A 26,369-nucleotide genomic window follows, 5' to 3' on the forward strand; every position below is an offset into this window, starting at 1 on the left:
ACCCCACATGTGATAGAGGACTGATATCCAGAATATATAAGGAACTCAAGAAATTAGACATCAAAACAACCAACAGTCCAACTGAGAAATGGGCTTTAGAATTAAACAGAGAATTCTCAACAGAGGAAACCCAAATGGCTGAAAGACACTTAAGGAATTGCTCAACATCCCTAATCATCAGGGAAATGCAAATCAAAACAACTCTGAGATACCACCTTACGCCTGTCAGAGTGGCTAAGTTCAAAAACACTGAAGACACTTTATGCTGGAGATGATGTGGAACTAGGGGAACTCTCCTCCATTGCTGGTGGGAATGCAAGCTTGTACAACCACTTTGGAAATCAATATGGCACTTTCTTAGAAAATTGGGAATCAATCTCCCCCAAGATCCAGCTATACCACTCTTGGGCATATACCCAAGAAATGCTCAATCATACCACAAGAGCACTTGCTCAGCTATGTTCATATCAGCATTGCTTGTAATAGCCAAAACCTGGAAACAACCTAGATGCCCTTCAACTGAAGAATGTATAAATATATTGTGGCACATATACACAATGGAATACTACTCAGCAGAGAAAAACGTTATCATACGGTTTGCAGGCAAATGGATGGATCTAGAAAAAATCATCCTGAGTGAGGTAACCCAGACTCAGAAAGACAAATATGGTATGTACTCACTCATTGGAAGATGCTAGATGTGGAACAAGGATGACTGGACTGCTACTCACATCACCAGTGAGGCTACCTGGAAAACAGGACCCCAAAAAAAGACACGGAGAAATGGACGAGATCTACATGAACAGCCTGGTCATGAGTGGGAACAATGAAGGGCGAAGGTCGAGGGAAAGAGAGTGGGAGATCCCAGCTGGATCAAGAAAAGAGAGGGAGAACAAGGAATAGGAGACCAAGGTAAATGAAGACCATATGATAAGGGGAGGAAGCAGAGAGCTAGGGAGGCCCAGGGAGATCCACAAAGATACCCCCACAAAAGACTGCTGGCAATGGTCGAGAGACGGCAGGAACTGACCTACTCTGGTGATGCGATGGCCAGACACCCTGATAGTTGTGCCATAAACCCCATCCAAGGACTGAGGAATCTGGATGCAGACATCCACGGCTGGGCCCCTGGTGGAGCACTGGGAGTCTAATTAGTGAGAAAGAAGAGGGTTTATATGAGCGAGAATTGTTGAAGCCAAGGTTGAATAAAGCACAGGGACAAATAACCAAATGAATGGAAGCACAGGATCTGTGAACCAAAGGCTGAGGGGCCCCCAACTGGATCAGGCCCTCTGAATGGGTGAGACAGTCATTTGGCTTGATCAGTTTGGGAGGCAGCTGTGCGTTGGTGCCTGGTCCTGGGCTCGTTGCATGAGTTGGCAGTTTGAATCCTGGGACTTATGCAGGGACACTTGGCTCGGTCTGGGAGCGAGGGAATGGACATGCCTGGACTGAGTCTACCAGGTCGATCCCGGTCCTCGGGGGAGACCATGATCTGGAGGAGGTGGGAATGGGGTGTGGGCTGGGGGGAGGGGGAGGAGGGCGAGAAGGGGAGAACAGGGGAATCTGTGGCTATTAGGTTGAACTGAATGGTGTTGTAAAATAAAAAAAAATAAAAATAAAAATAAAAATAATTTTACAGACATTAAAAAAAGACTGTTTCTTTTTAATATCCTTACAAGAAAAAGACAGAGAAAGATTTGCTTTCACAGTGCCTACTTATAATAATTCTCAACCGGTTAAAAGATTTCAATGGAGGGTCCTCCCACAGGGAATGTTGAATAGCCCAACTCTGTGCCAATATTTTTGTACAACAGCCATTGTAAGTGATACGTAAAAAATTTCCTAAATCTATAATTTATCATTATATGGGTGATATTTTACTAGCTGACTCAAATGCAGTTACTTTAGAAAGAATGTTTGAAGAAGTAAAGAAAATTTTGCCTTGCTGGGGATTACAAATTGTTCCTGAAAAAATACAAAGAGGAGATTCTATTAATTATTTAGGATATAAAATAGAGCTACAAAAAATTAGACCCCAAAAGGTGCAAATTAGGAGAGATAGACTACAGACTCTTAATGAATTTCAAAGATTATTTGGAGATATTTCTTGTCTATGAACTATTGTTGGGGTAAAAAAATGATGAACTGAATAATTTGTTCAAAACCTTAGAAGGTGACAAGAATTTAAATAGTCCAAGAGAATTATCACCTGAAGCTGAGAAAGAATTGGCCTTGGTAGAAAAGAAAGTACATGAAGGGAACGTGGATCATATTGATCCAAAGCTGGATTGCATTTTGCTTATTTTACCTTCTAGGCACTCTCCTACTGGAATATTAATGCAGAGGGAAGATATTATATTGGAACGTATTTTTTTTACCAAATAAACCAAATAAAAAATTAAAAACTTATGTGGAAAAGTCTCTGACTTGATTTGGAAAAAAAAATTGAGACTTCGTCAATTAAAAGGAATAGACCCAGTAGAAATCGTTGTACCTTTAACTAAGGAGGACATTGAAAAATTATGGACAGAAAGTGAAACTTGGCAAAGAGCTTGCAGTAATTTTTTGGGAGAAATTAACAGCAAATATCCCAAAAGCAATAGAATTGATCTTATAAAGAGAGCTGATTGGATCTTGCCTCGAATTGTATGGCAAAAACCCATATCTGGAGTTCGTACATTTTATACAGATGCCAACAAAGAAGGAACGGCAGGTTACAAATCAGAAAATTTAAGTAAAGTGGTTCAAAGTCCATATAATTCAGTTCAAAAATCAGAATTGTATGCTATTCTGTAGGTATTAATGGATTTTTCAGAACCTCTCAACATAGTAACTGACTCTCAGTATGCTGAAAGAGTGGTATTACATATTGAGACTGCAGAATTTATCCCTGATGCTTCAGAATTAACTTCACTATGTACTCAATTACAAGATACAATGAGGAAAAGGAGTCATCCTTTATATATAACTCACATCCGATCCCATACTGGTCTGCCAGGCCCTCTAGCACAAGGCAATGATGAGATTGATAAATTATTGATAGAAAATGTGCTGGAGGCCTCAGAATTTCATAAAAAACATCATGTCAATAGTAAAGGTTTAAAAACGGATTTTTCTATAACCTGGCAACAAGCCAAAGGAATAGTAAAGAAATGTCCTACTTGTTCCTTCTGCAATCAAATGCCATTACCCGCAGGATGTAACCCAAAGGATACTCAGAGGAAAGAAATCTGGGAGATGGACATGTTTCACTTTGTAGAATTTGGAAAATTGAAATATGTACACCACACCATTGATACTTATTCAGGATTTCAACGGGCTACTGCTTTGAGTTCTGAAAAAGCTGATTCTGTAATCACTCATTTGCTAGAAGTTATGGCCATCATGGGTATACCTGCAGAAATCAAAACTGACAATGCTCCATCATATGTCTCTGTTAAAATGAAAGGTTTTTGCTTATTATAATATAAAGCATATTACAGGTATACCCCATAATCCTACAGGTCAAGCAGTTATAGAAAGATCAAACAGGACTATGAAGGATATGCTAAATAAACAGAAAGGGGTAACAAAAACCCCCAGAAATAGACTGCATAATGCTCTATTAACTTTGAGTTTTCTCAGTGCCAATGAGAAAGGAACAACAGCTGCAGAGAGACATTGGATAATAGAAACAACTACAGAATTATATCAGCCTATATACTTTAAGGATGTGCTGACCTCAAAATGGAAACCAGGGTATGTATTACGTTGGGGATGAGGTTTTGCTTTTGTTTCTACAGGAGAAGATAAGCTGTGGGTACTGTCAAAATTGATAAAGGTTCGATTTTAACAAGAGAGACCTCTTAGAGGAATGATAGTTCATCAACCAGCATGAACATCCAATTTAAACTAACTTGTACCAGTAACACATGCCTTTTCATTTAATCAGATAATAACTTGTCAAAAGGAAAATGGATAATGAAGGATAAAGTTACCGTTCCTGGAATTTGAGAATTAACCTAAAATTTTTCTTTCAGGATAAAGATAACTTCGCCCATACACAGCAGGAAGCAATTTTAAGACTACGACGCCCACATTCCCAAAGAGGTGGTGTGGGGTGGGTGGTTTTTTTGGTCCTTTTAATGGGTTTTGGGTCTGGGATAATTTTCATTGTTTAGGGGGGTTGGTTACAAGTTGTTGTCAAGGGTTAGGAAAAAGGCTAAGCAAAGGAGATTAGATTTAAGGTTCTTGTTTAAAAAGAAAACAAAAAGACAGTTACTAGTTTTAAATACTTTACATTAGATTGGACTGTTTTATATTGTATACAAATTTAAAATTGATATTGTTAGAAAATGCTATATTTATATTTCTAATTGTATTTATACCATTTATTTAACATTGTAATGCAATTTTCTTATTTTGAACGTTATTATTACCAAGTATTAGGATAAAAAGAAATGAAAGTTAGTAGCTAGACATTACAATAGAACTTGTAGTCATATTAGATATGTTTTAAAAATTGAGCAGATATATTTTAGACAAGTCATTTTCAAACCCTTCAGTGATCTACAGAATATGGCATTTAAAATGTTTGATAACTTAGAAATTTTTCTTTTTTGAGACATGTTGGCTCCTGTCAGTACCAATCTACTTCAGAGAAAATATGGGCATTGATGAAACTGTATATGCAGTTAATTTTCATTGTGGCAAAAGTTGGCCACTGGACAACAAAGTATCCTCGAATCAACAGGACAAAATGGACAGACAGAACATGAAACAAAGGACTACTGATTCTTGCTAAAACAAGTGTGGTTATGGCTTTATCAAAAGGCATCTTCTGAGGCCAGGACAATATGGCACCATCCTTGAAGTGATCTTCACAATCTGGAAAAAGTACAGTGCCCTTTTCTTTGAAGGCAGCTGAACAGGCAGTGGGCCGATGGCTTCTGTTGTGGAATGGAACAGCAGCTGAAACAGTTATTCTTGAAGAGTAATTAAGCTCATGCCTCTCAATAGTAGACTGGCATTTAATAGAGGGATGTGGAGAAGAAGGGGATGCTGAGATGAAGCCATATATACACAGCCAAGAAGAATGGACAGGTGAATTCAAAAAACATCAACAATATCCAGAATTTAAAATCCTGAATCATGACATGACACTAGTGGAATTCAGGTGTTTTTGGTACATGGACTGCTCTCACCCAATGTGAGGTTGAACTGTTGACCTTGTGTACATCCTACTTCACAAATGAGTCTGTCAGATAAGCTAATCCTATAGGCTGAAGATGATGCCCCAACACTGTGGAGAAACCTCAGGTGACCATTCAGGCAGCTGGCTGTTTCTGTCAAGTCACAATTTTTTTGGAAGTTGCTTGCATGCACTTCCTGTTTTTATTTTTGTTAGCTAATATTATTTCCTTCTTGGGTCTCTGAGGGAGTTGAAGATTAGTTAGTTATAGTTGAAGATTAGTTAGTTATAGTTGAAGATTAATTAGGATAGAAAGTGAATTAGATACATTTGGACTTACCAAAATAGGATAGAAAATGGAATTATTTTCTCTGATTTGTCGAATAAAAATGGACTAGATATTGTTTAGGTATTTATTACTTGTATATATTGTATATAGTTACTGTACTTTTGTATATAGTTTTTCTTTTGTTAGTTATAACCTTTTGCTTTTTTCTTTTTATTAAAATAGAAAAGGGGAAATATGGTGGTATTTTATTTGTACTGAAATGTGATTTTATTTGTATGTTAATAAATAAAGTTGCCCCAGGATCAGAGCTATTAGAGCCATAGCAAGATCGTGGCCGTGGTGGTGCACACCTTAAATCCCAGCGCTTGGTAGACAGAGCTAGGTAGATCTCTGGGTGTTCAGGGATACAGCCAGCATTGGAGACATACGCCTTTAAGACCTGGAGGACAGTACTTACAGTGATGAGGCAGTCATGCATTTGGGTTTACAATCAATGAGAAGGCAGAACAGAAAGACTATGTAAAGACATACACACAGGAAGTAGCTCTCTTTCAGAGAAGTAGAGCACCGCAGGAGGAAGGGTAAGATTTTAGGTCTGAGCTCTGACCTCTTCGCTTTATCTTTTATATTGGTTCTGTGTTTCTTATTTAATAAGACAGTTGGTTACATCTACACTGAAGAAATGAGACCCTCTGTCTCGTTCAGCTGCAAACAAGTCATGCAGATACATGCAGAATTCTAGTCTTCATGAGTCACCATTATAATGTAAGACTTTGTGATGCCACATATTAGAGTTATTCATATTACTATAAATAATCCCATACCTATACTCCTATATTAACTTCAATAAACTCATTAATTTGAGGGAATAGGAATTACACAGTCTTCCCTGGGAGGCACACAGATAAAGGGGAGCTGATAAGTAATACAAATGGCCAACTTCTGGCTTCCTTTTTATTTTCTGTACTGAGACAAAAGCTTAGTAGGCTGTATCTTCAACCAGCAGGCTGCCTCTTCCAGCTGTCTCGCTCAGGACAGATAGGTATGTTCATAGTCAGTCCTGAACATGGTCACCTGAAGCTGCAGGTGATCACCCAGACTGTCACCCACAGTCAGAGTACCTAGTTTGGTCCTGTGCTTGTTCCAGCCAGAGTCCAAGAGTTTCCAGCTTGGGTAAGCTATCTCTGTGGTTTTCCCCATCATGATCTTGACCTCACTCTGGTTGTTTCTGGATGTTTCAACATTTAGAAATAGAAAAAAGGAGCTTGGAATAGTGATGCATGCCTTGATCTCAACCAATTGGGAAATGAGGAGGAGAATTGAAGACTGACTGCAGGGCAAGTTCCAGGAGGGCCTGTGTCTCAAAAAAAGTCATGTTGACTGTGCCACTATTCTCATGGCTGCTGAGGCCAGATTTGGGGAGTCTGAAGCCAGGCTGTATCCTGTTCAGCTGTGAATAAGCTTGAGGAGGCTGTCTGTTGGGTCACCTGAACCATGTAAAAAGGAGAAGAAACCATCAGACCCCTGAGACATTTCCCTGCCTGTAGAAGACAGGAAAGTTGACATTCACAGAAGGGGAGTCTCAAGCCTGAACTTTGACAACCGTCTAGGCAAAGTCTTATCCCCCAGTTCATTTCCTGAACATGATCCAACTACCAAGAGTGGACTGAGATGAATATTTTAGAAGGCAGATACTGTCCCCTGTCAGCTTGATCTCAGGGCATTTGGAAGAACATGAACCCTCCTCTGGATGGGACATCAGTGAGATAAGAAGCAGGACCATGCAGAAGGGATTTCTGTCTTTGCTGGGTAAATAACAATATATCCTGGGCAGGGTATCTATTCATGGAAGTGTGATGTTCCACAACTGATTGTTAGAAAGACCAAGCTGTCTGAGGTCTCAACTATACAGCTGACTCCAGGCCTCTTTCCAATTACTGGAATTTGCAGGCAATCCTTTATACTTTTCCATCTAGATCTACTGCCTCATCTCTGGATTCGTGTGAGCAATCACATTCTCTGAGTATCTTCCCACTGTCTCTATACCACCTCTCTCCTCTGATTTCTTTACCCCCAATACTGTCATCTATGTTCTTAAAATAGTTTATACATCAGCTTAGGGGACATACCTTGCTCCCAAATTCCAGTATATCCACAACGTTTTTGGTCTTCACAAGATTCTATTTAGAAATAAAGTTGACAATCACATTTATTTGCTTAAAGCTTCAAAATCTGAAATGACACAGAACACCTAAAAGTTTCATCAGTCCTAGGTTGCAAGGATCATGCTTAGGTCCAGAGATTTGGTTGGAGAACATGCATTCCATGCTGACCATGTGACCTGGATTCTCTTTATAGCAATATCATGATAAGAAATATAATGTTTTGATATAACAAAGCTGTATGATGCAACAACTCTTGAGTCTCTCCCCTTGCCTGTCATGTCCTCCTAATGGATCTTGTACCCAAAGCTAGCAGTGCCACCTCTTTAAGAGCATGTGGATTGGAACAGGTGGCTCCAAAACTAGGCGTTTGGCTTTTGTTTACTGGTTGAAGCTCCATAGCAGTGATCTACATCATGTTCTACTCCATGATTGTATGCCTGGTTTGTGTGTATGTGTGAGTGTGTGTGTGTGTGTGTGTGTGTGTGTGTGTGTGTGTTTGTTTCATTCATGATGCCTCTCCATACCAATATTGAACTCTGACTTGCCACTACATTTTCCTCAGTCTATGTTTCAAGGATTGGGTCATCATACTCTTTCCATGAATTGTTTGCTTTCAATATCTGAGAGCTTACCTGGTCTTAGTGGCTCCAACCAGACCTGTCCAGAGCTAGGCACATCTTCACTAACAACCTCATAGCTTGAGTTAGCTCTACTGCCACTCTGGGGGAATCTTCATAACTAACTATGTGACTTTTCTTAGAGCCCACCAATGTCTACAACTCTGAGGATTTCCCTTGGGGATTGTTCACTTTAGAGGTCTCATCCCTACTACTCCCCATTGTCCTAACCTCATTTCTAAGCATTCTTTCTTTCTCAAATTATTGATTATGAATTTTAAGGAGGGGAAATTCCAACCCTGGATAGTGCATGCAAAGTGAGCTTTCAACTTCATTTAGATAAAGTTTCTAATGAAGCAGAGGCCTAGATTTCTGGCTTTGGAAGGAGGATTATTACAAATGGCTTCCATTGTGAACCCAGAGGCTCCTGAAAATGGCAACTTGGATTCAAGTCAGTTTTGGGTAAGGTATGTAGAAGGGATGAAATAGGTATACCAGTTGACATCAGCACATGGACATTCTACTGTATCCTGGAGAGCCCTGACATTCCATGTGATGTCACCAGTGTTGTGGCAACACCAACTGTCATTGGGGCATTTGTGCAGTGTCTCGTGTTTCACCTACAGACATGCTGCCTAGACTGAACAGGATTGTTGGGAGACAGGATGGAGAGCACAGGGAGACCAAAGGGAAGCAGAAGGAAGATGGCCTTCAGTTTCCATGTCACACATCAAGAAACAAATAGTTCTGGGGAAAGCGCAGTGAGTCCTGGGAAAGGGATGGGGAGCTTCCTGAAGGAGGAAGGCTTGAGCTGATCCTTCCAGGAGTGGGGCTAAGCAGGTGAAAATTTCTGAGAAGCAATGGGCCTATTTTAGTCCTCAGAGTTCTTCAAGAGCAGAACAAAGTTGAGGATTTTCAAGGTTAGTTTGGCAGAGAGCCAGGGATGGTCAAGGCTGCAGCTGTTCTGTTGAGGGCCCTCTGCTTTCACTCTGAGTGGGAAGGAAGCCCAGAGGGACTAAAGAGGTTTCAGTACCAGCCCAGCAACTCACCCACACTGGATGTCTTTTGGTGTGTGTCACTAATAACAGAGAGAGTAAAGTCCCCTGGCCAGAGCTAGAGGCTCTCACATTTTAAATAACAACCACTAGCAGGGCAGGAACCACCAAGTATTGCTGCATGTCAGTGACCCGTAAGGTTTCTGAGTTCCTTTCCTCTCACTAGCCAGTCATCTTCCTTCTACCTTGAGTGCAAAATGGGACATCACTCTTCCTGTAAGTATTTATTCTTCGTGTCAGAGGGCTCACCTGTGGATGCCCAGTCCTTAGGTATTTTCAGTCATACCTTTCAATAGTTGATAACACCTTTGCTAACATCATGATAGTTAGAATGTATTCTGCTGAAGCTTTTGGCAAAAGTTTCATCATTACCTATATGACTTATCATTTTTTCTGACAGGACCCACATAATCCTCCACCATCCTCATACATTGTAACTGCCTCATGGATCTTCTCTAATGCGTTTGTTCACCTTGTGGAACTGATCTTCCTTCCCCATTATCCTGAGCTAATTTCTTAGCATCCTTTATTTCTCATCTTATTAGTTAGCATTCTTCAGGATGAGAAGAGCCATTCCTGGGCAGTGTTTGGAAATTGAGTCATACCCTCCACACACGATGAACTATTGAATTAGAATAAACTAGATTCTAATGAATCAGTGAGATCTCTGGATTGGAATGATGAGGTACCGAAGGCCCTGCTCTGTCCCAGGGAAGGCTGCTGGAAAGGGCAGCTTGGCTTTTGGTGAATTGGAGAAGAGTTTGTTATCAGATAGGTGATGACATTAGCAGTGACCCTAACAGTCTCTTCTCTGGAAATTCTATTGCATCCTGGTGAGTCATTGGCATCTTTTGTGAAATCACCAGTGTTGTGGCAATGCTGACTGCCCTTGAGGCATTCATTAAGTACTTACAGGGTTCTCCAATTGACATGTTGGCAAAACTGAGCACACTGATTGGCATCGAAAGCCCTGGTTTTCTAAGCAGGAGTTGATGCCAGAATTGGTCCTTCTCTTAATGGGGTTCAGTAGCTGTGATCATCTGAAGCAATGGGCCTATGCAGCTTATCTGGGTTCCAAAAGAGCAGATCCAAAGTGGAGGATTTCTGAGGGCAGAGGGCCAGGAAATGTCAGGGATGCAGCTGCTGTGGTGGGACTTTTTCAGTTCATTATGATAGGCAAAGAATGCTAAAGGAGGCCCAGAAACAATAATGAGGTATCAGGGTAGGATGTTGCTGCACTTTATTTTCAGTGGATTTCTGTAGGTTTCATGGATATCTGATATAAATACCAGGAAGGGAAACTTTCCATCCATGTACTTAGGTCTGAGACATTCAGTTGCTTTAAGTCCTGCACACAGGTTATCAGGGAAGAGCTGCAAAGCACCAGGCAGTCCAGGACTTTCTTGCATCACATCAGGTATCGGCTGACAATTCCAAACCAACATGGCTAGCCTTACTTACGCCTTTCAGGGACAGTGGGGCTGCAGTAGGGCCTGAGGCATATATCTATCCTCAGAGATTGGAGACAGACACATCGCTTATGGACCCCAGTTTAAGGATATCTGTTCTGATATTTGAGGGCTTCACTGGGTGCCATGCATTTCCTCTCCCTTAGGCCTCCTCTTGGGACTCCACATGATCTCTCTTGGCCCTATGCCATTCATCTGTACAAATTCACTGTGTTTATGTACCTACAGGGACTACTAGGAAGGCATCATCCACACCCTTCTTCCTCACTGCGCAGGAGCAGCAGCTGAACCAGGTGGATAAACTGACCCTTCAGCTACAGATGATGACCAATGAGAGGAATGAACTGCTGGAACTCCTGGCCCTTTATAACAACAATGAGTTGAACAACAGGTATTCATCATGCCCTTTTCTCTGGTGACTGTCTTGACCCTACTGTGTCCTGAGTGCATTTGAGAGGCAGAACTGAAGCCTGTAGGAGTGAGATAGGACATAGGCTGTTCTGATTCCTCCAAATGAAAACCAGAGCCTGTGGCCTGAATCACAATCTACAGAGTAGGGCATTAGGGAGTAAGATCACAACATGCATTTCAAGAGGCCTTGACAGACATTGGCTTTTAGGAGATGCTCAGTGCTCTGAATTGATATTTAGTTTTGCTTTTTGCTATGGGAGCAGCTTGAAGAGCCTGGTGGGCCTACTCAGTCCTTGTGTGTGTGTGACCAGAAGGCCTGGAATTCATCTCTGCTCCTCTCAGCTTGTTCCTTACACTATGAGACAATGCCACCTACCTGCATTTCTCTGACATCCTAACTGTGTGTGGGTTCATGTGTGTGAAGTGCTCTCTAAGGGGTCCAAATGTTGCAAACATGGCAGTGGCAGGTCTTGCCCTTTTCACTTCCCTCTCCCTTGATAAGCCATTATATTACATTCCTAAATTTAGTCCCCAAAGTCCATTCCCTTTAGGGGACACTGACTCATTCTTGAAACTAAGCACCAAAGTCCAATAATCAAAATTTATTACTTGGCTACACTGAGATCCAATCAAATCTCAACAACTCACCCTAGCACAGATTAACCTTTTCTACCTAAAAACCCACTGCTGTGCTGCTTGCTGTCTGCCTTTTCGTGATCCAGAGACAGGCTCCCAACGCCATGCTTACCCTGCTGGGGTAATAAATCTCCTTGTGCTGAGGATTGTGTGTCTGAGTGTGTTGTGTACTGTCTAAGAGGCTCCCTTACAGTGTGTGTGTGTGTGTGTGTGTGTGTGTGTGTGTGTGTGTGTGTCCTTTCAGATCCTGAGAGTCAGAGATTGATAGTAGGTCTGAATATTCACATGTCTCAAAGATTTCTGGTGATGTAAGTGCTGAGGCCAGGGAGCCCCACATTGAACATCACTGCTCTCAGCCTTTGTGCTCATCCTGGTCCCTCATTGGAATCCCCTTGGGTGTTTATAAAGCCATCTGAATGTAGTGCCTCCCCCATGGCAATACAGATCATGAGTTCTGGGTATCCTTGTAAGGAGAAAGAATCTCTGTTCTCAAGACAGTGGGAATGTCGTTGCAGATTTCAGATACACCCCCATCTGTAGCACAAACTTCTCAGACCTTCTTAGCCAAATAGTCTGCTCCTAGAGGTCTACTGAGGGAGCTCATGTAGCCCTGTCTCCTTCCCTATTGACACCCAACCTTTCCTGGCCCTGGGACAGTAAGGCATAGTCTAATACACATCAGGAGGTCCAGTATATAGAATTCAGGGTGTGACATCCAGTGGACTAGGGTAGTATAAAACAGAACCTTAATGCATGTGGTCCCTGCCGCCTGTTTTCATGGGGTTCTTTGCTCCTGGGGCCATGCCCTACCACAGGCTGAAATCTGAGCTGGAGATGCTGAAAACACAGCATAAGAAGGAGATATCAGATGTAAAGAAATTCCCCAAGGAGATTTATGAGGCTTCGTACAAGTGCAAGGAGCTGAGTGAGCAGACCAACTCCTACCGGTGAGTGCCTAATTTAGATGGGACCCCTGAAATTGTTAAGGACTGCTTCTGGTAGTCTGAAGTTTTTCTAGACCTGCCTGACCCAGCTGTCAGGAGGAATCTGTCCCACCTACCTCCTGAAGCCAAATGGTCCCAAAGACATACACAGAGGCTTATAGTACTTATAAACTATATGGCCAATGGCTTAAGTTTCTGGCTAGCTAGCTCTATCATCTTAAATTAACCCACTTCTATTAATGTATGTTTGCCACATGGCTGCTGCATAGCCAGGCTGCTGGCATGTTGCTCCTTGGGTGGCAGCTGGCACCTCCTCTATCTCTGACTTTCTTCTCTGTCTCTCCTGGATTTTTCTGCCTGTCTCCGTACTGCCTTGCCATAGGCCAAAGCAGCTTACTTATTAACCAATGGGAGCAACACATATTCACAGCATACAGAAGACATCCCACAGCATCTTCTTCCCTTCTTCACCTTTGAACAAAGTTGGGCTGTGGTTCTAGACTGTTTACCTCTTAGCGGGAGCCTGCCTTATTGCTCTTAGACTTGTGCCTCCTAAACTGAGTTCTCCTAAGAGTAAAGAGTCTGAGAGCCCCTCCCAACATTTTCCTGTCAACTTCTGGAGCTTCTAGAGAGAAAACATGGTTTGCACCATGAATGTTTTCTGTGGCTCTGGCAGGAGCTTACAGAGCTGGTTTCTATGGGAAACATGGATGGAATGTATTCCCATTGGGTCCTCTGTCGCCCTTAGGGCATGGTTTTCCTCTACCTGCTCATGTTTCCCCAATATGGTGAACAGTTAAGCACTAGGGTGTGTGTGGAGGAAGTGGGGGATCCAGTTTTCATAGGTACATGGATGCCTTTTGCTGGCAGAGTATTCAGAAGTAGTTTGAATCTTTCTGTAATTTGCCTATTCTCTGGCTTTGGCCTGCACCTGAGTGATGCTGCCATGGCTAATGCCGGTTCCTGCCCAGGGTTTATGGGGATGGGGACATGGGACCTTGGAGGAAGGATGGTATTAGGAGGCAGGAGGGGCAGATGGAGGTAGAGCTCATCATTTTTGGTGACATTTCAGCACCCTCTACAGTCAGCTCCTGAGAGAATGGACTCAGCTCAAGGAAAAAGTGAGCATGTTGAAAAAGAACAACAGAAAGCTGCATGGGGAGCAGATTTCACTACAAGAGTCCTGCAAGGAGGCCAGGAGGCTCTGTGAGGAGGCCCATGAGAATATCTATGACCTCTGCACAAAGCAGCAGCAGGTAGGTTGAAGCAGCAGGGCCAAGATGCCCACCTGTCTAACCATACACACACATACACACACCCATGTAACCCTCTACTCACTTATCCAAGTGACCCATCCCATCCAATAGTTCATTTCTGTGATCATTCACAAGTCTTTTTGAGGAGTTAGCCTCTTGGAAGGCTCTGCATGACTCCCAAGGAAACCCTGTTGCTCTGCTAGAAGCTGCAGTCCATTGAGGGAGATGGGTCAATCACATGTCACTCACCTATGTGTCAGTATGGTGGGAACGGTGTTATGATGGGAGTCCCTTAGGGAGTAGCACAGCAATCCAAGTGAGTGAGGTCAAGGGTCTGGGTCTCATTTGCTTGGCAGGGGTCATATGAGATCAGAGGCAGGAACAGCATGGAAGGAGGAACGTCCCCTACAAAAATCAAGCAATGGATCTATTTTAAATTTAATAAGTAAAATTCTTTTCTTTCACGGCATAGAAGTAACTTCCCAGGAAATGTCTGGTTTGTCTTACTGGCCTCACACATGGAACCTGACATTTTGATGCTCACTCTATCATATTTATAGCTGTGTCTTAGGAAAGACTCCTCCTAATAGTTGTATAGAATATTGCATTTCAGGAAAGTGCTATGGGTGACCTAAGTAGCCTCCTACTGACTTAACTGGGGCGGTTTTCACATCATATGCACTATAATCCAGTCAAAAGTTGTTGGGTAATGACAATGCTGATTTCCATTCTCAAGTGCAATCAATGTCTTTTGTGTCAGAATCTGGGCAGGTTTAGTGAGGAGACTATGATGGGTCAACTTGGATCTATCAGGAGGCTTCATGTCCAGCCCTCTTCCATGAGCACTTGGTCTTGTGTGGTCAAACTCAGTTGTGCAGCGGTTGTTATTTCTCTGTACAATCAGTGAGTCTGCTATAAAAACTTCCCTAGTAGGGGAAACAAGTTCAGGCCAGGGCAGAAAAGCCTGGCTGTGTCTAAGAAGCTTGTAGACAACAGGGAGGACCCACTACCTCTCCCTGTAGTACAAAAGGAGTTGCAACATTCCAGCCTCCTCCCTTCCCATTCTGGGTTCAAGAGAGGTGTGTGTGTGTGTGTGTGTGTGTGTGTGTGTGTGTGTGTGTGTGTGTTTTCTTATGTGTAATTTTGTGGGTATGAAAATATGTGTTTGAGCCTCTATGTGTATGTTCACTCACTCACGGAACAATGGAACATCTTTAAGAATGGTGGAGACAGATTTGAATGAGAAAGTACTGTGCCTAATCTGGTTAGTACCACTTTGCATCAGTCAAAGAACAGATGGTGTTGTCCATTATTCTGCATGTCTACACAGCTAACTGCAACAAAACACAGAAAACTGATGAAGGCTAAAACTTTTCAGGTATTTTTAGGTTTTTCAGGAAGAGGCAGAATTATTTATCTGCAAAGAAATCCTCTCGAGAAAAACAATAGGGTCCATAAAGGTGAGAAAGAAGCTACTGAGAAGAGGAAAGGCTGCCTGAGGGTTTGTATCCTTCTCTGCTCTGGGCGAATGGTGGCTGACCACTGATGACTTCCCTGCATCCTGTTTTGTTCCTCTCCTCATTGTCTGCTGCCATTTTCCTTTCACCTTTGCCTCACTTGGTTTCAGCTAACCTTGTCCTTGGAACTTGGCCTGGATTTTATTCTCTGAGGAATTCTGAACTGCAGAGGTGCTTGTGGCTGCATCTCAGCCCAGCAAAACTCGCACAGCTATGCTGAGGTGTGAGAAGAGGCTGTCTCAGTGCACCCCTTAGGCTCATCACACTCTAAAGCACCCACTCAATGTTGTCTCTGCAGCACTCAGAAACTGCTTTTACTCCAAACTTCTTCATACTGAGTTAAAATCGGCCTGATGGAAGGTTGGAAGAAATGAGAAATATCAGATATTGGTAAGAGTATAAGATGTTGTAGGCCTGTGAGAAGCTCTTTAAAATTATTCAGAATGTTGAATGCAGACTCCAAGTGGACCATTGATTCCAGAGTGGAAAGTAGGTGTCCACAGAGAAGAGATGACAACAGGGTTACAGGAGGACTCATCAAAATACTCCCAACTAGAAACTACTCAGATGCCCATCCTTGATGAGTGCAAACATACAATGTGGTCCATGGAATATAGTTAAACATGGAATAATACATGCAATCCTTTCGCTGAGTTAGTCAACCTTCTGTTACTCAAAGAAATCCCTGACACAGTCATCTTACTTGGAGGAAAGGTTAATATAGACTCCTGAGTTTAGAGATTTTCTAGTTTCTGAGCATGTTGCTTTGGGCCTAAATTGAGGCAACCTGTGCTTTAGAGAGCTTCTTTAGGAGGAAGCTGCCCTCCCTGGAGGCACTGGGAAGCGTTGAGTGAGAGCGAGGGGCTGGCCCATTGCCATCCAGTGGTCCTGTGCTGGGGAACTAAGCCTTCAATTCACAGACTGGAGAACTTGCTAGGAGAGCTTGGGTTACTGGTAAATGATCCCTGGGGTTCACCTGTCTGTGTACAGGTTTACAAGGCAAGCATTACATTGACTGATCTGCACACTGAATTCTTCTCCCAGATCACCAGGCATGCATGTGTTATACAGACACACAGGCAGGCAACACCTGCACATATAAAGTAAAAATAAAATGAAAAATTATCTAAACAAAGTAAAAGTACACAATCTTCTCCACATCACTGTGTTCAGAGCATCTTGCGTTTTCCTTTCTCTCTACTGGAATATGGGTAGAGAGGCTGTGGGTTAATGAGAGGTCACTTTATTCTTCATAGTATCCCAGGTGATCTCATATTACATCAGTGTTATCTGGTAAAGCAAACATGGAGACAATGTAGTGTGCTTGTATGTGTGCATCCATGTACATGTGTGTGTTCAACTGTGTGTGTGTGTGTGTGTGTGTGTGTGTGTGTGTGTGTGTGTGTGCATGCTTCTATATGTACAGGGGTGCAGACAATCCTCTCCTAAAAACACAATGTTCTAATGAACAGGAACATCAAAGACTTGAGGAAGATCTTCAGTCCCTGATGAAGCAGAAGGAGCTGCTCACCAGGCAAAGGGACTTGGCAGCAAAGCTGCAGCATCACTTCACTGTGTCCCAGATGAGTAGGAGCCCAGGATTCCAGAAGCAGGTGGATCAAGTGGGTCCACTGTACCTGGATCTGTGTCCTCTTTGAGTTTCTGTTCAATTGGCAAAGCTTCCAGCCACAGCCAGGAAGAGAACACCTCAGAGTGTCATTGCTGTCTCAGTCAACAGGAACTTCCGGCTAGGAAGCAATATGCTTCCTCCTTGGTCTTATGGGGATTGTGTCCCCTTCTTCCCGTCTGAGAACTCTAGTATGCTCCGAGTATCTCAAATCTAACATTAGATCTCCCAAATATTCCCATGGCATCCAGAAACCTAGAAGGGGAATCATCAATCATGAAGGAAAGTGTGTCCTCCTGCAACTTTATTTTCCATCAGGAACATCACATTTAGAGATAAGTGTCTACCCTTTGGCAGATTTGAATACAGCACACTTCTGCTGATTGCAAGCTCTCTGCAGTGTTTATCAGTTTCTCATGAGAAGATTTACTCTGGTCATGAGTAGGAGTTGACAAGCTAATCCCATGCAGGGGTATGGGCTGTAGGATTAATCAGAGCCTTCTCTGCATTGCTGTGTAGGCTCCACTAGAGGGCAGGCATAGAATTTTCCAGGAGGTTCTCATTCACCTGCTATCTAATCAAGGCCAGCAACATTTGTCCTGACCTATCCCTCAGACCTTCTCATACTGATATTTCTCCAAAATAATGTCTTTGAACAGTTGGAGAAATATGCTGTTTCTTCTAAACCAGCACAGTGTGTATTTTCCAGTTCAACTTCTAGCAGTTTTTGAAAGTTGAGTTGACCCTTTTCCCTTGGGGAAGCAGGGAATGAGCTCAGCTGAGAGGTAATGCTCGATTGTCTAACTGAGTAGATCTGGTGGGGGCTCAAAAGCTGACATGGCAGGTCCTCACCAGGCTTGTGTCCCAGCTGCCTTTCTTCCCTAGGTTTGAAAACCTCCAGCAGGAACTGGAGCAGACCACAGCCCAGGATGAGAGCCTCCTGCAGATGGAGCTGCTGAAGCAGAAACACTATGTCTCAGGCAAGTCAGCCAACATTGAGCCCCATCCCCAGCAGCCAGGGTGTTCATGGGGTGTGTTTCCTTCCTTAACTTTTGTTTACTAGGGATGAATAGGCCCTGATTTTCTTGCCATGTGCACAGCAAAACTGTTTCTGAATCATATTTTCTTTTCTGATTTTCCCTGACAGTACCTGTTAAGGAGACTGGGAAGGCTGGAAGAAGCCAAAGACACCTTGAAGGCATGACATTCTACACTCCAGGTTCAAGGCCTCCTCAGAAAATGCCACCTCTTTTCAGCTTTGAACTCACTCGTGAGGCAAATATCAACCTACCATGAGGCGGTCCAGCCATAATCGGATCCACATCTGTTGGCTCACTATCCCCAGATAAAAGTTTGTGTAAAAACAAGTCTAATATACAGAGAACACAACACAAATTACTAAGAACCCTGACTCCATATGTGATGGAAATCTGACAAGGAATACTGTGTTAATGTCACACCGCCATCCAGACAGACCACACCAAAAGCATAAGATTCTCTCTGGTACAATCTTCAAGCTGATGCCATGTCATGGGCAAGTGTTGCTGAAGATAATTCACTACAGAGAATATGCCAGTTCCTCACCTCTTTTGCTCTTCCATAATGAAATTCCAAAGGAAACTGAAATTTCCTGGTTTTTTTTTTGGTTTATATCTTAGGATATTTATGCTTTGGTTTTTGGTTTTCTTCATTTTTGTTTAAGGTTGTGTTAATTTTTGTTATACTTTTATTCTTGTCATTGGTTTAATAGTTTGCTAAGGCTATATACTATGTATAATGACTCCTGTTTTGAAAACTCTCATTGAGTAAAATGAATGTATTTTATGAATAAAATAAATTTCAAACTTTTCACTCTAAGACTCTTCTATAGTCAGATGAGGTTTCACACGCCTGCAAACCCAGAAATCACAGGCTTGGATGTATCTCAGTAAGTTCCAGGAAACTTGGGCTGCACACAGATTTCCCAGCCATGGGCCTCAGGGCTACACAGGGGGATGGCGACTTGGATGTTGGTGTATAGCCTACCTCATGGATACCCACTGCATAATAGAAAAATTAGACATATTGTATCCTTGAGGTCATATATTTAGCTATTAGTAAAATGTTGTACACTGTACACACATGTTCACGGAACTTCATGTAGACCAAATTAAAGGGAAACACAAGTATATTGTTCCAGGCCTCTCAGGAAATGAGAACGCTCATTAAACTTGTATAAAGGAAATCAGGAAGTAAAAAGAAATCTTCCTCTGGTTTTCTTGAAATATATCATAAGTGATAAGTGAACAGCAGCGCTGATTTCCTGCAAGACAATTTAGGATATTTTGTGGCGCTTTTGTTTATACTTATGGGTGTTTTGCCACCACATACATGCAATTCCCACAAAGGCCAGGTGAGGGCAGATTCCACCTGCATTTTAAGTTAAAAAGGTTTGTTAGCTGTCTGTCCTGTGATTCTTCTGAGACAGGAATAAATGTTCTTAATGGATGAGCCATCTCCACAGTCCTGTAATAGACCCTTGTCCTTCCAGCCCTGTGTGCTGTATTCGGTGGATTGGATCACTCCCAACCAAAGACTGAAGTTTATTGAAAACTGTAGGGACAGGCATGCTAATTGTCTTAGGCTGCCACACATCCATTCAGGGCTCTCATAGGTTCAGGATCCTGCCCCAGTCACTGACTGTCAGATTGGAACAGATTTGCTAGATCTCTTCTAGGCTGACAACACCTATTAAGCCCGTCTGATGTAATAAAAATTGAGAAGACCCTCCTGGGGGTGGAGGTAGGATGAGGAATCCCTCTTGATGGTCTTGATAAGCAATGTTGGGAGGAACCTCATGACTAGGTGGAGTGGATGGAGTCTGCATCAGGGGCCACATGTCTCTGGTGCAGAGTGATTCTGTGCAAAACTAAAAAAGGAGAGAAGTGGTTGAAGTTGCTCTTTTACCACAGCAGATCTCAGATTCTATTGAGAAAGTTCTTCCAGAGACTGATTTACTCTGGTGAAGCTCCTCTGGAATAGATCTGAATCCTGAGACTGACAGTGAGGCAGAGATTTAATGTGTAAAGAAAGTTATCCCCTGGGTCTCCAGACTGGAGCTCTCACATCAAGGGTAAAAAGAACCTACTGTCCTCTGATCTTCCTGTGTGTGGGGGAGGGGGTGCCAGGTCTTAACCACTGAAGCTAAGATATCTGGTTTTTAATTCCTCACTTAAGCTAGAATCTCTCCATCTCATATAATTACTCATTTAATTAGATTACTGTGTGTTCCGTTTGAGAAATTTCAGACTTGTGTTATTTTACTTTCTTGCCCAGAAGGTATAGAAACCTATTAGGCCAGCATGAAATCATCACCTAAAACACAGGTTAAGGGAATGTGACCATGTGGATTTATAACTGAGATAAGGCCGTTGTGAGACCCAAACTACTCTAAAAGTTCTCTACCTGGCTGGTTCATTGGTCATGGTTCCATTGGGATAACAACTTATTGAATAAATTTCTATATATACAGAGGCTATTTTTTAGAATGACTTAGAGGCTGTGCTCCAGTTATTTGAACATTGGCTGGCTATGATGACAAAGTCCAAGAATCCAGCAGTTTCTCAGTCCACTACACTTGATGTCTCTCCCATCAGTAGTATAGTCTGGAATCCCAAAGAAGTTGGCTCCAATGCCAGTGACGGAATGAACTTGCTAGCAAGGTGAGACCAAGCAGCTAAAGAGCAAAAACTCCCTTCTTCCATTTCTTTATATGGGCTTCCAGCACAAGGCCTGGCTGATTACAGGTGGGGTTTTTGGGCTTTAAAACATCTGAGGTAAAGATGTTTCTTTCTCCATCAATATCTAGATTAAGGGAATGTCTTCCTTATGAAAAGATCTGATTACATGTATATCTTCTGTCTTCAAATTAAGCAAGAATACCTCAAACGTGTGCCCCTTCATATTTGGGTTTTGCTTAATTGCAGATGTAGTAAATTTCACAACCAAAAGGAGCCATCACAACTTCACCCCATGTCAACTTGACACACAATTATATCTTTTTATGTCATGATTAATTTCCAAATGGAAAATAACCAGGTCATAATAATGCCTAAACATGATATCATTATTCCAAGTACAAGGCAAATACATTATGTAATAGACCAGCTCAAAATTATGCCTAGCATGATTTAACTATCGCTGTACAACTGCAAGCACATTATAAAGTTAGAGTAAGTGGCAATGTCCCTTGAGGGACAATTTTTAGTATCTCAAATTTGAATATGATAAACATCAATATTCTTCCTTCTTTTGTAATGAATGTTTTTATTTATTTAGTTTTGTTTTTACATCCTAACCAAAATTTCACCTCCATCCTCTCCTCTCAACCCTCCACCCACCTCCACTCTTCCCGATCCACACCCATTCCTCCTTCTCTTTCTTCTCTTCAGACATGGGCAGGACTCCTGTGAATATCTGTCTGCCATGTTATATCAAGTTGTGATGGGACTAGGCATGACCTCTTCTATTAAGGCTGGATGTAGCAATTCAGTAGGAGAAATGGGGTCCAAAAGCAGGAATTAGAGACAAGCCTTGCTCTCACTGTTAGGAGTCTCACCAGAAGACCAAGTTATACACCTGTAAAATATCTGCAGAGTGCCTAGGTCAGTCCCATGCAAGCTACCTGGTTGGTGGTTCACTATGAGCCTAGGTTAGTTAGTTCTGTGGGATGCTTCTGGGGCTCCTGACACCACTATCAAATACAAAAATTTAATTGTTTATTCACTAATTTACATGCATTGGTATTTTTCCTTCATGTATGTGTGAGGGTGTCGATTCCTCTAGAACTGGAGTTACAAACATTTGTGAGCTGCATAGATTTTTTTCATTATTTTAAAAATTAATTATTTCATATGACGGGTGTATAGAAATCTACCGATCAAATTTAAAATAGTAAAATATATCCATTTACTTATTTTGAGAGGGGGAAATACATACATACATATGACAGAGAATGAACATACACAACACATCATGCCATTTTGACATTCTGTTCACATGGAGGTCAATGAACAAATTAGGAGAAGTAAGCTCTTTCCTTCCACCCAACTAGGCATCTCAGTGGCCCTTCCCTGGTACTTTCCATGATCAATTCATGGATTTCTGCCTTAGAGGGTTTTCTTGTGGTTCTAAAAATTAGAAAATATTATTATTAAAGTGCATTGTGAAAAATTTGAGGTGAATTTTGTTTCAAATGAATGACATTCTTAATAAAAGCTCACTGTAGTGGGAAGAATTCTTGATGGGGTTAGGGTTGCTGTGTGTCTAGCTTGAAGAAACTGCTGATTCAGAGTAATTCATGGGAAAAGCCAAAGTGAAGTTACTCTGCCATGCAGGTGAATGAGTTCACTGGAAATAACCAGTGAAAAAGCACCAAGGAAGGTTCCAGGGTGAGTCATTGAAATGCCATGTTCCTTCTTGGCATTGTGCCTTTGAGAGTCTATCCTATGTGCCCTGTGAACTTCCCTGGTCTAAGGCTATTGGTCATTTGTGCTCTGAGACTACTGTGGACAGTTCAGGTTTCAGCATTTAACCAGTTTCCGCAATCATCACATACTTCTCTCAATACAACATTCCTACATGGATCAAAATTTGCAAGGCACTTCAGAACTTAAATAGTCTTTGTGGTTACTGCATGTTTTAGAATACTAATGTCTCAAAGACTTAGTGAAAAACATTCCACTTAGATGAAGTACCTTGTACATTTCAATCTCTAGATACATTTAAAACAAGAATCACTGAAAAGTTGATGCAAAATGACATGCACAGAACATGATATACTGAGATGCATCTTTAAATTTATATAAATGTTATACTTCAGTATCAAATATGAGCACAGTCATTAATTATACCCAGACTTTTGCTTTATTTCATACTTGTTGGTATTCAGAATATGCTATATCAAAACATGGGGTTTGACATAGGAAGTTCTTTGAGTGGATGAATGAATGTGAGGAAGGACTCATATCTTCCCCTGAAACTGCTCATAAAACCTAGAAAGGACTTCCTGACAATTTCCTGAAGCCGGTCAGAAGCACCACATGTCTCTCCATGGAGGAAAGGTGCAGCTTCACATCTGAAGACTGATGAAGGCACACAGAGAGGACATGATCCAAAAGCCCTCACTATTTGCCATTCATCTGCTTGACTCCTATTGCTTTCATTTTGACACGCGTTTCATTACATTCCACTTTCCAATAACTCTAGAATAAACTCTCAGGTCTACTACATGCTCTAAGAGGCACAGTGCTGGCCTTGAGAAATGGTGAATGCCCATGGCTCAATGTCATGCCACATGGGTGAAATGACTGGGACCACCAGGAGTTGAGTATCAGGAAAGGCCTCCGAGGTGAGAAGGGTAAGGGTATTGGGAAACATGGGAGATACATAAAGGCATCATTTTTGTGGTATGGAAGGAACTCTAGTGAACATGAAGGCTGTAGCCCACTCCAAGGACCATAATAAAATCTACAGTAAGGGCCCATAATTTTGGGGCCATGGGCACCTCTGTTCCTACACATTGAAGAATTTGGGGACAGAAGCCTAATATGAGACCAGATGAGTGTTTGGAAGACTCCCTTTCTTTGGTAGCCTTGTTCAGGTCTCTAGCTGGACTGATGCCCGTTCACCATCTCCATGTTCTCCATGGGTCATTCTGACCTGTGCCTGGGATGGCACCCCACACTAAACTAAGGAGTGTTCTGGGGTAGGTGGGTGTCACTTGGGACAGTTTTTGGCAGGAGTTTGTGAAGCTTGTGGTGACTGCCATTTGAATGAGGCATGGGGACTCTTGGAGATGGATTAATCCTGTTTGCTTGCTCTTCCTGTTGAGACTTTAGGCACAAGTGAGATGTTGGTGTAGAAGGCTTTGTTCTTGTCTTTCACACTTGGAAGCCTGACTAGGGGTGGCATAGACCAGAGAATGAGACCTGTTCAAAGACAGTGCTTTGCTCACTCAATTGCTGGGCATCAATACTATGTGCTTTTATATTTAATTAATTTGATAATGATTAAGTGAAGTCAAAATGTTGCTATTAATGTACATTTAAAGTACCTGACTCTTTAAGTTGTAAATTAGAATATTCACTTTATATTATGTGAAAATATGCACATTTAAAGATTACTTCTTAAGCACAGGATATTCTATGTAATGACAATTAATTCTGGATAAAAGCAATCTTAAAAAAAGTTATTATATGTCTAAGCAATTTTTGGGTTTTTTTCTACCTTAGGAAGACTAATCACTTGTCACTTACTGATATGTTAGCATGGAAGGAGCGGTGTTATGATGGGAGCCACATAGGGAGTAGCACAGAGATCTGATTGACTGAGTTCAAGAATCAGGATCTCATTTGCTTGCAGAGGTCATATGAGATCAGAGGCAGAAACAGTATTGAAGGAGGAACGTCCCCTACAAACGCCAAATGACTGGGTCTTGTGGACATCTTTTTGGGTGTCATATGGCATTTTACCCTCTTGTTCCCAGACTGCCATGGCGTTCTCTTTACCTGGTTAACCTCTTGGTTCACAATGTCAGAAACTAAGTAACAGCTTGTCAATACTGTTTCCTGTGACTGGCATTGGCCAGTTCTCCCATCCTGGATCTTACACTCAGAAGCTCACTGGATGACCAGGGATGTGGCCAGGGCTTATGACAGGCAGGGGTGAGGGTGGCAGATTTGAGATTTTAAGAGAATAATTTCTCCAACTACACCAACATAGCCTGCAGAAGCACAGCATGTTTCCCCAGGCATGTTTAGTCTCAAAATGATGGAAAGCAGAACTGTGGGTCTCACTTGAAACAGCTAGTGTGAGGAGTCTAAATTCAACTGGTAATGCCATCCTCGTTCAGTTGATGTCCTCCTCATTGCATTCTGTTCTCTTATGATTTGAGGTGTGTGTGTGTGTGTGTGTGTGTGTGTGTGTGTGTGTGTGTGGTGTATGCATGCGTGAGGGTGCACACATTTGTTTGTTTGTTGGAAGGCCACATCAAGTGACCTCTGTTGCTTTCTCCCTTATTCCCTTTAGCCCAGGTCTCTCACTGAACCTGAAATTTTCTCTTCTGGCTAAGCTGGACAGCCACAGATCTTTGGATCTTTCAACTCCTCACAGTAGAGCTTCCTGTCTTTTTCTGTCTCATCTCATTACTAAATGATACATTTGGTCAGAAAAAGAACTGACTTACTGGTTTCTCTTAATTTTTACACACTTTTATTACTTTGGAATTAATTCATTTTGTAATAAATAGCAAAAATCAAACAATGGAGCTATTTTAAAAATCAACATCGACTTTTCTTTCACAGCATAGAGGTAACATCCCAGGATATTTCTAGTTTGTCTTACTGGCTACACAATACGGAACCTGACATTTTGATGCTCACTCTATCATGCATATGACTGTGTCTTAAGACAGATTCCTCCTCATAGTTGTATAAAGTGCGCATTTCAGAAAAGTGCTGTAGGTGACCTAAGTAGCCTCCTAGTGACTTCCTTGGGGCTGTTTTCATATAATATGCACTGTAATCTGGTCAAAAGTTATTGGGTAATGACAATGGGTGACTTCCATTCTCTGGTCTATCACTGTCTTCTGTGGAAAAGTCTGGGCAGGTTTAGTGAGGAGTCTATGATGGGTCAACTTGGATCTGTCGGGAGGCTTCATGTCCAGCCCTCTTCCATGGGCACTTGGTCTTGTGTAGTCAAACTCAGTTGTGCAGAGATTGTTACTTTTCTGTACAATCAGTGAGTCTGGTGATAAAAACTTTCCTAGGAGGGGAAATAATTTCAGGCCAGGGCAGAAGAGCCTGGATGGGTCTGAGTCTTTTAGATAGCGGGGAGGACCCACTACCTCACCCTAGAGTAGAAAAGGTGCTACAACATTCTAGTCTTCTGCCTTGCTCTCCTGGGTACAAGAAAGGTGTGTGTGTGTGTGTGTGTGTGTGTGTGTGTGTGTGTGTGTGTGTGTCTGTGTGTGTGTATCTGTGTGTGTCTGTGTGTGTGTGTGTTGTATGTGTGTGTCTGTGAGTTGTCTTTAAGTGCATCTTTGTGTGTATGGGAATATGTGTTTGAGCCTCTATGTGTATCTTCACTCACTCACGGAGCAATGGAACATTTTTAAGAATGATGGAGACAGACTTCAATGAGAAAGTACTATGCCTAACCTGGTTAGTACCA

The 26,369-nt window shown here is 42.1% G+C and overlaps 2 protein-coding genes across 4 annotated transcripts in view; one reads left to right on the plus strand and one right to left on the minus strand.

Annotated features, from left to right (window-relative positions):
- Positions 1–6,389: 6,389 nt before the first annotated feature.
- LOC143269240 (uncharacterized) overlaps positions 6,390–26,369 on the minus strand; it is an 84,469-nt gene continuing 64,489 nt past the window's right edge. The window contains exons 18-20 of one of the 3 annotated variants that reach the window (XM_076554302.1): positions 14,265–14,420; positions 7,592–7,694; positions 6,390–6,949 (exon numbers count right to left, since the gene is read on the minus strand). The gene's annotated coding sequence lies outside the window, so the exon portion shown is untranslated. Of the gene's footprint in view, positions 6,950–7,591; positions 7,695–14,264; positions 14,421–26,369 lie in introns of those variants that run through there. The other 2 variants (XM_076554304.1, XM_076554303.1) reach the window with 2 other exon arrangements.
- Positions 8,792–19,010, plus strand: LOC143269274 (disks large homolog 5-like). The gene is made up of 4 exons (XM_076554387.1): positions 8,792–9,005; positions 10,997–11,159; positions 12,631–12,762; positions 13,832–19,010. Exons 2-4 carry the CDS (start codon positions 11,089–11,091, stop codon positions 14,022–14,024), a joined length of 396 nt encoding a protein of 131 aa, XP_076410502.1. The 5' UTR covers positions 8,792–9,005; positions 10,997–11,088; the 3' UTR covers positions 14,025–19,010.

Source organism: Peromyscus maniculatus, chromosome 18 (genome assembly GCF_049852395.1).
Source record: "Peromyscus maniculatus bairdii isolate BWxNUB_F1_BW_parent chromosome 18, HU_Pman_BW_mat_3.1, whole genome shotgun sequence".
In the NCBI taxonomy this organism is placed as follows: domain Eukaryota; kingdom Metazoa; phylum Chordata; class Mammalia; order Rodentia; family Cricetidae; genus Peromyscus; species Peromyscus maniculatus.